This window comes from Platichthys flesus, chromosome 10, assembly GCF_949316205.1.
Source record: "Platichthys flesus chromosome 10, fPlaFle2.1, whole genome shotgun sequence".
NCBI classification, from domain to species: domain Eukaryota; kingdom Metazoa; phylum Chordata; class Actinopteri; order Pleuronectiformes; family Pleuronectidae; genus Platichthys; species Platichthys flesus.
In genome coordinates this window covers 16,918,306-16,934,192 of record NC_084954.1, presented here as the reverse complement: position 1 = coordinate 16,934,192, position 15,887 = coordinate 16,918,306, and the positions used below count along the sequence as shown (strand labels likewise).

Here is a 15,887-nt window from a genome sequence, read left to right as displayed (position 1 = left end):
TTTTCTCTGTCGGTGGGCTCAGGCTTAAAGATGGTGGGGAGTTCAGACATCCAGAGGGGTCAGGGTAGGTGGTTCGGGCATCAAGTCCGGATGCCTCCTGTCTACCTTCCCTTGGTGGATTAATGGTTACACCCGACCAGGAGGAAACCTGGGGTAGACCCTCGATTGAGGCCATCTGATCTTCCAACGCCTCTGATCTTCCAACGCCTCAGGATTCCCCAGGTGGGGCTGGAAAGCGTGGTTAGGGAGAGGGATGTCTGGGACACCCTACTGGGCTGGATATCTCCATGACCCAAACTCAGAGAATCAAAAGACAATGGATGAATGGATGTTACACTCCTTTAAGAGTGTATAGAGAGAAACAAGGGGAGGTCCAGAAATACAGGGTGGGACTGTTTGATAGAAATGTAACTTGCCCTGACCCTTCTGGGTTAAGGTGTTTGGATCGATGACTGATCTAAATGTACAGTACACATCAGACCCCCGGTATCTTTCTCTGCACTGAAAAATCCATGAAGCTGAACTAAAACCAGCAGTTTCATATTTCAGAACTGTTACTTTGACAGCCCGTGCTAGCTTTAGCCAAAATCCATTTCGACTGGTGTGACATTTAGAATGATTTACTGCCTCATTGCATCTGATTAGCACTGGTGTTGATGCACTGTCAGCATCCCGAAAGTGTGATAAGGCTGCCACTGGGACAGCTTTAAAATAAGACGGTCATATCTTTGTTTATATCAAAGCAGAAGAGATGGGAGAGGGAAACTGAAAAAAAGAATGAGATTTGCAACTGTGTAGTGTTTCAGGCGTCAGAAGTAGTAGACTGTGGTGTGTAGCACAACAACAGCAGGTCTCTGAATGTCTCAATCATTAAAAGGTGAATGTTTTTTTTTTGTGGTTCAATTAATAGATGTCTGATAAACAAGTAATCAGATATATGGGAATAACATGCACAGGGGCTGGGATAGGCTCCCAGCTGACATTGGGCAAGAGGCGAAGTACACCCTAGACACGTCAACACACAGAGACCAACAACCATTCGCACATATGGCCAATGTTGAATTCCAATCAACCTAATCTCCAATCTGCATGTCTTCGGAACGTGGGTGAAAGCCAAAGTACCTGTAAAAAAGACACTTAGAGAACATCATAGATCACTATAGATCATTATTTCATCTGGATCTGTTCCAAATTTTCCACTCTCATAAATACCAGTTCATTAAACATGCATGTTTTTTTTTCATCAAGAGGCATGACAAATTCACCCTATTTTGCAACTTTAAAGACGCGCCCCAAGTTTATCTGTAATCCGTCCAGTAGCTAACATAAGACACTAACTCTCTCCTTACCAGGTGTCCAGTCCCAGGTTGTGATGGTCAGGGACATGTGACCGGGAAGTACGCGTCCCACAGAAGTGCGTCCGGATGCCCCATAGCAGCCAAGAGACAAAAGGACGGTTATCTAAATGGCATCCAGTTCACGTGGAAGTCTGGCAAGACGGAGGGCATGTCCTGCCCCACTCCGGGCTGCGACGGCTCGGGTCACGTCAGCGGCAGCTTCCTGACGCATCGGAGGTGGGTTCAGGGGACACGGCTGCAGTGCTGAATAATGCCTCCTGTCTGAGCTTCGCTGTGCAGACTGATATTATCCATCTGCAGGGAGAAGGGTTTTCTGTGCTCACCTTAAAGCCCCTTTTCTTAGGGAATGTAAGACTAAACAGAAATCCAAATTTGCAATTAACCTCTTTATGTTTCATTCTCAAAATCTAGCTAATGTGCGAGACTGCAAGGGTTTGGTTTGCTCAGATTAAATGACCCAAACAATTTAGCAGCTACCATGAGCCGAAGAGTTTTGTTCATGTCAGATTCCGACCGCTCATTAAAGAAGCTGCCGTCCACTTACTAGTTGGTCGGTGGTTTAATACCAGTCTACGCTGATCCACTTGTAACCATGGCCAAGTTACTGAACCCCAAATTGCCCCTGACAGCTGTGCTACTAGTCTTTGAGTGATGTGTGATGTACAACGTGCACATGGATGCATTGTGTTAATGTGTGGGTGAATAGTAAAACTATACTGTGAGTGGTCATCAAGAATGGAACACCACTTTATAAATACAGACCATTCATCTTTGGTTTAAAAAATTACAATAGGCATAATCCAAGTTTTTTTTTATACAGAACTTCAAGGTATTTTAAACAGGAAATATATTAATAGGAAATATGGGGCAAGGTGCTAACCTTCATTCTGTGGGAAATAAAGGAGTAATTACAGTAATTACATAAGTAGTGTAGCTTTCTCTACCTGCCGGATGACAGTAATAATTCATGAGCACCAAACTTTAAAGGGGTAATTCCATTTATATTTTTCACATTAAGACTGGTTCACTTAAATGTTAGATTACAAATGGATTGTATTTATATAGCAGTTTTCCAGTAATACCGACCATTTAAATCGCTTTAGAATACAAGTCACATTCACCCATTCACACTCACATTCTTACAGAGTTTCTATATGCAGCACTTTTATCTATTACACATCATTCATACACAGCACAGCTGCCAATTTGGAGTTCAGTAACTTGCCCAAGGACACTTAGGAAAGCAGGCTAGAGGAGCTGGGGATCGAACCACCAACCCTCTGGTTAGTGGACGACCCTCTTAACCTCCTGAGCTGCAGCAACCCTTGACTTCCCCTCGAGTACTATTCTGCCTCAGAAAGCAGATGTACTTTTTTTTTCTGTATCTCTGCAGTAGGTTTTTAAAGACTAATAAAATAGCCAGGATAATTCGGCGTGGGTTTAAAAACAACAAATACTGATCAGAAAAGCCTGCACACCAAAGTTTATCATGCATTATGGGAAATGTAGTCTTATAAAAGGTCGACCCATACCAGGGACTACTAGTCAGGGTATCGTGGCCTCCCCAGCTTCGATTTAGTCTTTCTTTGACTTCCCAAACTTCCCCTTTAAACATGACACTGATTTAACATTTCATCTCTTCTCCCCTTTGTATAAAACATCAACTGTCTCTAAAACCACAGAGGCTCATTGTGTGTGTATGTGTGTGTAGAATGTAATGAAACAGTCCTTCCCCTTCTCGTTTGTGCCTGCAGTCTGTCGGGTTGTCCGCGTGCCACCTCCGCCATGAGGAAAGCCAGGCTCTCCGGAGTGGAACTGCTCACAATAAAGCAGCAACGCGCCAGCAACGGTAACTCCAACCACCACCCGCCCGCACATTGCAGCCAATCAGCGACATGGAGAACTGAGCAGAGCTTCAAATTTCATATATCAGCGCCTGTGTGTGTGTGTGTGTGAGTTTGTGTGCGGTGAGCGACATCAGAGTAACGGCTTAAATTGGAAATAAGCTGCCACGTTCAGTAGAGTGTAATGAGAAGAGTGGCTCCAATCTGAAATAACAGAGCGGAGTAATCACACGTGTAATATCTGAGTAATAGATCGTCCGTTTTTCCGAACACTTCACTAGATTTCACTGCCTCGTGGAGGAATGTGACAAGATCATAATGTAATTTGTCCGCGAGGCCGTTGAGTCTTAATCAGCTAAAATGACCTGAACCGGCTGCATTGTAAAGGTGAAGGCACGTAGTCCGGCCGAATCTTCGCTCGGCCGCGGAGTCACATTGTGTCATTTTTAATCACTTCAGCACAGGCATAAAGGCCGTTAATCTAATTTATGGCGGCGTTCCTGCGTTAAAGTGTCAGTGCTAATGGCGCCGCTCATCCGCAGGGCTGGAGCACGAGGAGGAGATCAAACAGCTGGACGAGGAAATCAAAGACTTAAGTGAATCCAATACGCAGGTGGAGGCGGACATGATCAAACTGAGAACGCAGGTAAGTCCCCCCCACCCCACGTGCTACCTGCGTTGGCGCCCTGCAATCCCCCCATGCTTGTACCCTTGTAACACCCTGTCATCCTCCTCCACTCAGATCACGACAATGGAGTCCAACCTGAAGTCTGTAGAGGAGGAAAACAAGGTGATTGAACAGCAAAATGAATCTCTCCTGCATGAGCTGGCCAACCTCAGCCAGTCACTGATTAACAGTTTAGCTAATGTCCAGCTCCCTCATATGGTAAGGGTCACCAGGAACGGCGAGCCCGGCAAGTCGCTGAATAAAAAATGGCTAAATGTAGCATTATAGCAGCTCATTCATTTATCTATTTGTGCATTTAACCACAGCCTATTCTTTGCATGCTCAGTTGAGAATGTGGCGCGGTGCTTGTCATTCCGAGCTGTGAGGGGGAGTTTGGAAATCAGGTCCAACCTAAATTTATCAAAGTGCAAATTGAGGTTTTGCATTTTCACAAATGTTTAATTTACAGTTCTTGTCCTAAATGTGAATTTTCATTAATTTGGCAAACATTTTTCATTTTAATTGTGATATTAGACATTTTTTAAGGATGGAAACCTGTTTTTTAGGGAGGAAACTGTGCTTCAAACACCACATTTCATCTGCTATCATTCAGTCGGCCGATTTTTGGCTCTTGAATTTAACAGAAACATTGTTGCCAGGAGTTTCATGGCAATCACACATTATTCTGTCCTGTTTCATCCTTCTCGCATAATGGATTAATTTACAATTCATTGACAAAAGAATGAATTAAACCTCAGTCAAGCATTCTTATCTTAGGAGTGAGCCATTTTTTATAATTACATCCTCCTTTCATATTCCAGCAGTTAAAAATAATCAATGACAGTTTAATCTAATGAATTAAAGTTCTTAGGGTTTTACAGAGGAGACATTACAACACCAGGGGGCCACTTCGAGGACATGGGTTGGCTTGGCTCTGTGTTTGTCCTGTTTGTCTTCATCAATGTCCAGCTTCTACTTTTCCAGTTTGAAGCCTTCTGTGTTGTGGCTTTATATCCAATACTGCCACCTAGTGTTTTCATGCGAATACAACAGCTTGGATTCTCAATGCGCGCTAAATGGAATGTGTCCTTTTGTTTTTATCTCCACAGAAACCACTGGCACACAAAGAGCCTCCACTACGGAATAACAGCTGCTTACAGATGCACCAGCAAGTAAGTCGATGAGTCGCATCATCTAAATGGCTCTTTTCATTCTGCATATTGTTTTTCACCTCCTCTTTAAAATGTAATTTTTATGGAAGCAAAGAAACATTTTGCTATGTGCAAAAGAAATTGAAAAAAATGTGCGTTTAATCTTTTAGAAATACAAAAACATGTGTCTGTTTTTATAGCACGGAGTGTGAGTGGAGTCAGATTTTCTCGGCACAGAGGTTGTCTTTTTCTAGATTATTTGGACTTTCCCGAAAGTAACCTTAGCTTTGCTGCCAATTTGTCCTAGTGGTGACTCCCAGTAATACAAGAAAAAATGCCCAATATCTACACAGACTATTGGCTTTGTATATAATACTTTGGTACAGCTCAAATTTATTCTTACTTTTCTTATCATAGCATAGGTTTGAAAAACTATTTTGAAATGTGTGATCCTATTGGAAAGTCTATTGTGTGAGACCACATTGGCAAAGCCAGCAGGATAATGCATCCAGAACGGAGTAGATTTACTAAGTTCCTGTACATTTGAAATATATGTATCTTTACCTAAGTCGATTTATTTTCGGATACCACTATACATACGGTATATACGCAAATATCTGTCCTTTCTACTGCCATACAATGCTAATGTCATTCAGTAGTTCCTTTTTTCACAATTAAGTATTCTGTTGTCTATAAAATGTAAATGACGATGGTCTTTACCTGCTCATGTCTTATATGCATGTGTGATGTAAGCTCCATGACCTGTAGTTTTTTTTTGTTGTTACTTTGAAACTGGTTCTTTTTTTGTAACTTTTTGTTGTGTCTCTGTTCCTGCAGGAGCAAATCAGTGATCAGAACTTTGATGCCTATGTGACCACTCTAACGGATATGTACACAAATCAAGAGCCGTACCAGAGCCAGGAAAACAAAACCCTGTTGGAAAACATCAAGCAAGCCGTGCAAGGGATCCAAGTGTAACCACTTCTTTGAGTGAAGGGACATTTTTTGTTTGTTTCCTCCCGGCAGGTCTGGACGGTGCATCAAATCCACACACAAACAGGCAGTGGCGGTTTCAGCTCCCCGGTGCGGTGCAGTGACTTATGTAGTGTTATATATTCTGAATTCTCTCAAAAAAGAGGTGTTATGCTAAGGAAGACCTCAAGATCATTACTTCTCCGTCTTTCTTTTCCTTTTTGGGTCTTGCTTTGAGGAAGAACATAAAAAGAGACAAACCGCGGAACAGTTTTTGAGGACATTCACATTTTGTACGTTTTCATATGAGCTGACATAGTGTCATGTAGTGTTTCTAGCTGCTCATGTATGCACATTTTTAGTGTATATTTCTGAACAGTACAAGCTAATGATTACGGAACGAGAGTTCTTTTTATCGTTTGAGGACAAAAGCATTTTAGATGAAAAAAACGGACAGTGAAATAAAAAACGAAAAAACTACGAGCCAGGAGGAAGCTAGTTATTTTTCTGCTCACGGGCGGATTTTGGACTGGATGATTTTAGAGGTTTTGTTTTTTCTTCTCCTCCTCCTCCTCCTGCTCCTCCTCCTCTTCTTCTTCTTGCGTGTAGATTGTTCAAGAGCAAGACTGGTTTGCGAATTGCTTTATTTTCTGACAATGCTTGAGAAACGTTTGTGTTTTGTTTTGACGAAGAACAACAACAAAGGATGTGTAGCTGTAGGTGGGGGCATTTTCAATTGGTGCTGTAACGGAAACTGACCTGATGTTTGTATGAATGTATGTATGAACAGTTATATTGTAAACATCATTACACGGAAACCAGATGGTGGAATTCCCATTAATCTAGGAGATAAAATTCCTAGAGGAACACATCTGTGCGGTGCATGCATGTTCACATGCTCATCCTTATTAACTAATCTCAAATAGAAAAAATTATGTGTAAAGACAATGACCACATTCGAGCCTTTCTAGAATCAAATCTGCTCAATCTCGACACCTGTCGTTGCTAGGATCCAGAAAGGTCTCAGCAATATAATAATTAAATAATTTGTTTATCGTAGGTACAGGATGCAATCTGCAAAAGAAAGAAAAAAAAGGTTGGGTATATGCAATTTCTTGTTTATAAGCATAGCGGGGTAACGTGAATCTTTTTAATATAACCTATGTAAAATATTGATTTTTATACAAATCTTTTAATACAAAAGTCTTTTTAAAAAAGAGGAAGGAACCTGGACATTGAGATTTAGATGGGAAAGTATATGAGTTCCACTTTTTGTCTGTACGATTTTGCACAGGGACACCTTCGTTTCCATGTTTTGATGTTCTTACAGGAACTAAAAAGCAGTACCCGAGCACCTAAAAAAAAGGAGGGTTTCAGAGGGTTTTTGTAAAGAGTATTTATAGAGTATGACAGCAGGACTTACAGGGTCACTGTCCCCACTTATGTGCCAGTAGACTATTTGCACTTGTCCTTGAAGATATTATCCTTTGCGTACGGCGGCGTGCAATTTTTTTCCAGGCGACCTCTTTGGCACACGATTGGAGCAACCAACCGCTCGGGGCCACTGCGGGCGTGGATTTAGTACCACTGAGAGAGGAGGAACAGGGACTTGAAATCAGAGAAGCGGATGATTATAACCATAGCAGTTATACTGTAGGCTATTATGTAAAAACATTAACAATGTTCTTTCATTTTTGCTATGTTTTAGGAAGATGAAGTTATCCCCCAGCAGCACTTTATATCTAATCACTGTACAAAGGATTAAATAGTCAATCAATTCAAGGTTTTAAAATAGAAAAAAAGTGGAAGAAAAGGTAGGTCTGGTGAAATGAGACCTTCGAGGGGTGATCCAGTCGCAGGCTGCGTGCACACCCCTCCGTTCTGTTGTTCTAGTTGTTAGCGATCATGTTCAGAATTTGCCTTTTTGAGAGCTAATGCAAAAGGTGCTTGTCGTTCACCTGATTGAATCTCATCTATTGTACTTTGCTGTCCTCTTTCAGGACTCTACTACCCATCATCCATGACTGCATACGCCTTTTCTCCACAGCATCGTGTCTGCAGCTTTTTGCCAATATAGTAATGCTTCAGTAGAGTAATAGCTAGTACCAGTTTTTGAATTACTTCTCATTATCAGTGAAAAATGGAAAAAGGGGTTTTAAAGCACAAACTGGCTGCTCACCTGATGTTGGTACATAAATAACAAATCTGAAAAAGAGTTATCTGTGACTATCTATAGGGAACACAAAAACGGTCGTCAAGTATTTAGAATGCTGACTTTTCATATAAAATTATTGTGACTCCATCAGAGTTTATTATTTTCTTTGAGCCGATTCATTTCGAGGTTGATTTGAGTGACCATTAACAAAGACAGGATTTTGTATAAACTATTGTGCTCTCTGTGGAACTGAAGTTTGATTTATTTTTGTACTACACAGCATGGATTTGTTGACATTTTAATTTTGCTATAAATGTGTGAGATCACAAGTTGCTGTGATATTTAATTTATAAATTGTGAACTTTGTACAATTTTTGTCATGCTGGATGTTGACACATCTTACTCTGAATAAAGAAAAAAAATGTGTTGCCAGAGGCCTGTAAAATAACACTTATCTGTGTTCTTCCATCAATCTATGATCTAAATCGCTTATCCTTTGAGGGTCTTTGGGGGGAGAGGTCTGTCAAATCACACATATGTGATCTATAGGGGGGTTGTGTGATAATCTGTGTTAATGTTGCGAGGAAACCACATGAGAGTGAACCTGAAGAGTCAGCAACTCTCAATATTCAAGTAGAATTTCTTCCGCAGGCCCCATTCCCAGTCGATATTGGGCAGAAGGTAGGGGTACACCATGGACAGGTCCCCCCACGTATTACAGAGCTGGCTTATTAGTTTTTAAAGGAACAGGCACTCAAAACAGGTCAATCTGAGGTGGACTGTTTTAGACAAAAAGATAAAAAGGGTGCTGTTCTAAATTATCCTTGTGGTATTTTGACCAAAATTTGTTACAGACATTTCATTAAGACCCCAAGGAGCCATATCAACTTGTGGTAAAATGGGCATAATATGTCCCCTTTAATGTCTTTAGTCTCTTTTTCGGAAAAAAACTAAAGGAAAATATTTGAAAGTGGCACAAGAACGTCAGCTAAGTCTGAGTGCATCATCATGTACAAAGCATAACTGAGAACTGATCGAAGTGAGAGGCTTTAACCATGCAGACTAGGATGGTGTAATATACAGCAGGGAACTTAGAGAACCCTCATCTATGCCAATCCACAGAGGTTTTGATATCAATTTGTTTCCATTGACTTCAGATCAAACTCAATAAATAAATATACTAATGATAACATTAAAATGCCTTTGCACACATGGTGGAACTAAAAAACAGATAAGATAAAGACCAACACCAAGGTGTTAGGAAATAATGAAAGGTCATGCAGGTCATTGGGTCCGCGAGAAAATAGCGGCAGCATTTTCCTGACACATGGAAAAAGATTAAGTGGAAGTCACAACTGCTTAAGATTTATTCTAACTTAATTATTATTTATTCCACATATTGTGGCCCTAACGAGCCATGGTATAGTACAACAGAAGGAAATTCACCAGTATACACCAGTGGAGATTGTCAGTACTATGAAATACCACAGTCTACAGAATGTTTTCTTTTTATTGAGGGAACTTATATATTCTAAAAAAAAATTCCCTAGTTAATTTGTGCCTTTAGTCGATCAGGCTGTGGAAACGCTAACAACAGTCATGGAACAGTATTGTTATGGCTGAAATGATAACAATGACGCGGCTGTGTGCCAGCAACAGGGGATGCATCCACCTCTCACCCACACTATGCAGGAATCAAGAACATGGATGTGGAATGAGGTTAATGCAGTTACAATTTGAGATAACAGACCAATCAGGAGGCAGCAAGCGAGGCCCGGGAGCTGCTGAGTGGCATAACATTATTTGATAGGTTGTGAAAAAATGGGTGATAGGGTACGTGTTATTTAAGAAAATGACCAGCAGATGTCAGCAAACCCAACCTATTGACCAAGGAACACTGGCGTAACAACAACAATGCTGAAGATACCGTTTAACTTCATGTCAATGATGGTCTTCGAAAAATCGAATTTCGATTTATGTGAAGTGGGGAGGCATTTAAATGTCTCCTTTCTGATTGGTGCATCAAGCGGTCATCTATATAGTTCTCACCTGTAACTGATGGGATGCTAATTAGCCCTCAAATGAGCTTAGCTTTACCTTGCTGACTAAGAGAATTGAATATGAATATATTTTCTCATCCTTAAGAAAACAGTATTTATTTGATATAGTCATTAAAAACAAAGAACATTGTCACGTTTTTGCTGCTAATAGCATTTCAGATAACTTTTTGAACACACCACCACTTTGTAGTGCTTGTGGATTAAAACTAAACAAAAACACATCATACGCAGTACTCTGCCGCCACCACCAGGGGCTACCAGTGGCCTTCAAACTAAAGATATCAGCTTGCTCTACATTCCTTTGTTCATTTTTGTCATATTTTCCGATTTACAAAGAGGCCAAAAGTCTTCTTCGAGGCAGATGTCTCAACATGTCAGAACAAGCATATGTCAAATCAATAATATTAATCAATGCATTTCATTTAGGTTCGACAGTGGCAGGTCAGCCTTTTTACGTTTGCTCCTTGGTTTAACTTAACGTTTCTATTTGATTCTAAACACCATATCCAAGAAACTCCTTCAGCTCTGCTGGAGCATGGAACACTACAGGAAGCTATTCACTCTGTACAGTGATCCTCCACTGTGACGGGACAGGGGACACCTCAGACATAAGAGGTTTTCCTTGTATCATGAAAAAAACTGCACGATTTAACACTTTATGTATTACATCTGTTTTTTGCAGGGTTGTCTGGCTCTCTCTTTCTGTATATCAAGCTAAAATTAAAAATGTAAAGTGTATAATCATCACATGGTTTGGGTCTATCTTGTGTCCCTATTTTTTTTTACATTTATTTTATTTAATAATAATTCTTATTTAAATAATTATATTAGTTTAAATTTGCTTCACTTTAACCAGCTACAGCATTAATCAAATAATAAACGTAGCTTTATTTACACTCATATGTCTTACTTTTTCAATGCAGGAGTATTTTTACACTTTTTCCCACCTTTACTTAAGGGTGTGTATTTTCAAGTGTCAAGGTTACAATCTTTACAAAAGTGTCCTCAAGTACACCGAACAACCTTATCCCATAATGCAATGGTTCTCAAATGGGGGTCTGGGGACTCTGTAAGACTCTTGAATCATTCATTATAATAATCATGTTATATTCAGTGTTGACATGTTGAAAATACTGTAAATACATGTTGAATGTCTTTTAAGGATAATTCTATCATGCTGACCTTTCAAATGACTAATTGGTGGTGTCGAATTATATTTAAAGGTCCAGTATGTAAGATTATGGTGAAAGAGATCTATAGCCAGAAATTGAATGTGAAATAATTCTAGTGATGTTTCACTAATTCATAATCATCTAAATCGTACAAGTTGTTCTTTTTTCTTTACCCGAGAATGAGCCATTTGTATTTACATCAGGAGCATGTCCTCGCTATGGAGGCCGCCATGTTGTTTACAGTAGCCCAGAGTGAGTTTTTATGTCAACAGGCTACCACTGGTTCTCAACATGCAACATGCAACTTCACCACTAGTGGTCAGTAAATCGTACACACTGAACCTTTAAAGCTAAACTTAGAAGAGAGGGTCCCAGAAATATCATCTACCTTGTGTGGGCTCCATCTCAGAGAAAAAATGAAAATCTGTAGCTATAATTTGCTCAATGACAAAAATCTTCTGAATGTGGGGGGGTGGAGACGTGCACATTTTGAAATAAGTCAAAATTATTGCATGGTGGTAAAACAAACACTCAAAGGGTTATTACAACCTTACAAACTCTTTGATACTGACGCTTCACTTGCATGAGGGGGGCCTTTCTCTCGCTCTCTCTCTCTCTCTCTCTCTCTCTCTCTCTCTCTCTCTTTGTGTGTGTTTCTCTCTCTCTCTCTCTCTCTATCTCGCTGTATGTTTCTCTCTCTCTCTCTGCAAGTTGAGCAGCCTCTCGCTCCCTCGCTGTGTGAGAGAGTGTGTGTGTGTGTGTGTGTGTGTGTGTGTGTCTGTGTGTGTGAGGGCCAGCTGGCGGTCTGTGCTCTGCTCGGCTCACTGCTAGCAATGGCGCTGCGGGCTGCCCAGCTCTTCTCTGCGCCTCTCCTCGCGGCCGCCCTGCTGCTGCTGCTCGGGGGACCACGGTCCGGACTCTGCTGCCCGAGCCGCTGCCTGTGTTTCCGAACCACCGTGAGATGTATGCACCTAAACCTGGAGACCGTGCCGGCAGTGTCCCATCAGACCACCATCCTGTGAGTAGCCTCTCCTTTCCCCCCCTTTGCCTCCGAACCGAACGGGACCCGGCCCGCGGGGAGGAGGAGGAGGAGGAGGACGAGGGGGAACGCGGAGAGAACTCAGAAGAGTTGTGAATTGTGAAGGTTGATAAAGTTAGCACGAAGTTTTTCTTTATCTTTATAAATAGCTGCGGACTAAAGTTAAACTTACGTAACGCTACACCGCAGTGTATCAGAATGTCTCCCCCGGGTTGGGGCACCTGTGTGCGGGTTTAGCTGCTCAGAGCAGAGGCTCATCTGACCGGTGTGCAGGGGTCACAGCCCCCGGGGGATGCGCGGCGCTTCACCTGGCTCTTCACCGGCAAGTGTTAACGTCTCCTTCCCCGGGACATGAAACACACACTTTGATTGCAAGTGAGAGACCAATTAGATTTTATTGAAACCACAGTCTGATCTCCCACACTCCCACACTGCTATATATGGGGGAGGCTATGTTCCAGTGGGGGAAATGTGGACTTCATTTCCCAGAAAAGATGTTTGCTCCAGATCAGCTCGATGGAGGACTTCCTGATCCCTTTGCGATCTCTCCGCCTGTGCTTCCATTTGTGGCTGTGTCTGGGGTTGTCAGGAGCACTCATGCTGCAGTCACCCAACTAAACAACCTCCTCTGTGATGTGGCCAAGTGTGCCAGAGCACACAAAGCCCCTGCCTCCCAACTATGTGGCACCTTTTGTCTTTAGTCGTCCCCCTGCAATCTGGGTTGTGCATTTCGTGTCCATAATGCACTGGTCTATAAAAAGCTTCATTCAGGCTGGGAGCAATTGGGGGGGGAAACAAAAGGGAGGCAGCTCTGCCAGCCTGTACCACAGCAGGGTACTCAGAATTAGCCTTGTCCTCTGGGCCGAGCCTACAGCCCTGAGCCCCCAAGGAAAGAAAAAGGCTTCCCTGCACCACAGCAATGAAAGGATTGTTTAGGATGCCTGTAGGATGTGTCTAAATCTGATCAAAGGGGCGAGCATGCTTTGGTTTCCCCAGGATCTGGTGCTGGTGTGAGCTTTGAAGCTCCAGCCACTTGTTGCTTTAGCTCGGCTGTCAAGTCAGTACATGAATACAGGTCGTACCTGGCCTTCCCTCATTCTGCTGTATCAAAATGTTCCCTCACATCGCTGGATGTCTGCGGTAAGCTCACCCATAGGCGCTGTTGTGAGGAGTGCCTAAATCTGAGGATGAGTTTTGTGGTCATGCATTTTTGTGGTCCTTCTGCTGTGGGAGATCAAGTGAAGCCTCAAAACGCAGTAGTCAAAGTTGATTAAAAAAGGTGGGAGGTGTTTTAAATCTGGAGTTTGTGTTAGCTGTTAAATGATATTCGACTTACTAAGGGCTTTAGGGTCAGAGCTTTCCTCGAGGTCCTAAGTGGTTTTTGGGATTAAGTCATAGAAAGTAAAGAAATCTTTTTTGTTGCATAGATACTTGATCTGGAGCCGTGTGTGCTTTATAAGTATGGACTTCTTCTTTCTTCCAGTTGGCAACGGGCCGTTCTTTTAGAATTAAGGTATTATGATTGTGAGATGACTCACCATGTAAGCCTTTTAGTGTGTGAAGCACAACATGATGGAAAAGTCAAGCATTTGTTGACTTATTAAGTTATTCAGGGAAAGAAATTGAAATTTAATAGTGTCTGTTAATCATATGAAATCTACTCCTGTTTATCTTTTTCTTGCATGACCTTTTTTTCAATATATTTTTACAGCTGTAGTCTCGCTCTAGTGAGTCAGGCAGTTTTATATAGTATTGAATTTCCTTTATTATGACCCCAGGTGTTATGTGTGTTTGTATTCATTTACACATGCATCACGAAGCAAGTTTCTAAGGTGGGAAACAGTCCAGAAAAAAAAAGGCGCTAAAACCCAGAGTGGTTTCCTAGTAGCTTAAAACAATGAATATCATTGTCTTCAATCTTTTGAAACTTAAAACATCTCTTTCAGTTTCCCTGTTTCCTCTGGGCCACTTCAGTAGAGAATTGAGAAGTGTTGGCTCAGAAGTACTACTGCACATGGGCTTCGTGCCAGGAGCTTTTCTACATGACACTTGGACCAAAGGAACATTGCCGCTTTTTTTTTTTTTTTTTTATCTCTCTGGCCTACATTTGTTTTTCAGCTGTTTTCTCTATGGACTTTCTGCTTTAGGCATGATAATAAATTGTGTTTCCTCTCCGTAATGACACTGCAGCATAACTTCTCAGGGAATTGCTGTAGTTTGAGAAATGATTGTTTTTACATTAGCACTAGTTTGCCAAAATCAAATATAAACAGTTTGTTTTACTGGCATTACCTTAGTAACTCTAGAAAAGACTCAAACACAAGTATTACTCTTCTGTTTGTATCACATCAAACTAAGTTTGTCAGGTTAAAGGAGGATTTGTATGTCACAAGTCAGTAGCCCAGTGGGCCATGTTCTGACGTCTTGGCTTGTTGCTTTATTATGACTGTTGCATTGTATATGGTGCTAGTTGTAACAGTGACATACACATTCTGTATGTAAATGTCAGTCAGTTGTGATCTGCTGAAATTTATATACTGGCTCATGCTTATAGTGAACTGTATTCAGTTGATGATTGACTTTCTTTCCAAGTGACGATTGAGGTTTTAAGATAAAGGTACTGTAAATAACTATTTTGAAACTGCGTACTTCATAGAAGTTTGTTTTAAGTAAACAGTACTAGGTTGAAACTTACTTTAAGACTTGATCTTGCATTGTCAATCCCCGGAATTTAGGTTTTATGGTCAATTTGTGGAAATGCAATACACACTTTGAATATTCATGTGCCATTGTTTCATATTTCCTGTCTTATACCACATGGTTTCAGCCACATGTACAATGTTTCATTACATGGACCTTTTACTTGGAAACTGCCAGTGTTAAGTCCATTTAAGGTTCAACTGATTCAGACATTTGTGTTTACACATACAGGCCCTCCAGGAAGTATCTAGAAAAGTTCAAGGTAGTAGTGCATGTGTGAGAGGAGCTTTTATCTTTCACTGTGGATAGTGCTGTGACTCTATGACACTCACTGAATGGAGATATGTTCCCCCTTACTCCTAGGGAATGTTGGCCAGTGTGTGGAAAGTAGCTACAGTTTGTCCTAAAGTTAGAGAAAATTTGATGTCTGAAAATGTAGCAACGGACGTTGGCAGGTCTGCTTGAACCCCCCCCCCCCCCCCCCATGACATAATGGAAACTGTTTGTGACAAATTATATTGAAATGGCTATGGTCTAAGGGGAAACTCCCAAAAGCTCGACTGACCAACTAATTGTGTTACGTTGGTCATTCACACGGAATTTGGCCGACTCTATTACTTACTCACAGACATTCGGGAATGCAGGGCTGGACTGATGCAATTGCACAGAGTGGGACTAGCTCTCAGTTTTGTACCTGAGTGTTTTCTGATCGGCAGTGTCCAGAACATGAGTGGAAACTGCTGTTTCGTGGGTGCAGGAAGGCTGGGGA

At 41.5% G+C, this 15,887-nt stretch overlaps 2 protein-coding genes across 2 annotated transcripts in view; both read left to right on the top strand.

Moving 5' to 3' along the window:
- myt1lb (myelin transcription factor 1-like, b) overlaps positions 1 to 8,578 on the top strand; it is a 102,914-nt gene extending 94,336 nt beyond the window's left edge. The window contains exons 17-22 of the mRNA XM_062398143.1: positions 1,353 to 1,574; positions 3,113 to 3,207; positions 3,745 to 3,848; positions 3,945 to 3,992; positions 4,979 to 5,041; positions 5,858 to 8,578. Coding sequence (XP_062254127.1) covers positions 1,353 to 1,574; positions 3,113 to 3,207; positions 3,745 to 3,848; positions 3,945 to 3,992; positions 4,979 to 5,041; positions 5,858 to 5,998 — 673 coding nt within the window. The 3' untranslated portion in view covers positions 5,999 to 8,578. The remainder of the gene's footprint in view (positions 1 to 1,352; positions 1,575 to 3,112; positions 3,208 to 3,744; positions 3,849 to 3,944; positions 3,993 to 4,978; positions 5,042 to 5,857) is intronic.
- Positions 8,579 to 12,188: 3,610 nt separating this feature from the next.
- Positions 12,189 to 15,887, top strand: part of LOC133962353 (peroxidasin) — a 56,213-nt gene continuing 52,514 nt past the window's right edge. Inside the window, exon 1 of the mRNA XM_062397925.1 lies at positions 12,189 to 12,397. Coding sequence (XP_062253909.1) covers positions 12,213 to 12,397 — 185 coding nt within the window. The 5' untranslated portion in view covers positions 12,189 to 12,212. The remainder of the gene's footprint in view (positions 12,398 to 15,887) is intronic.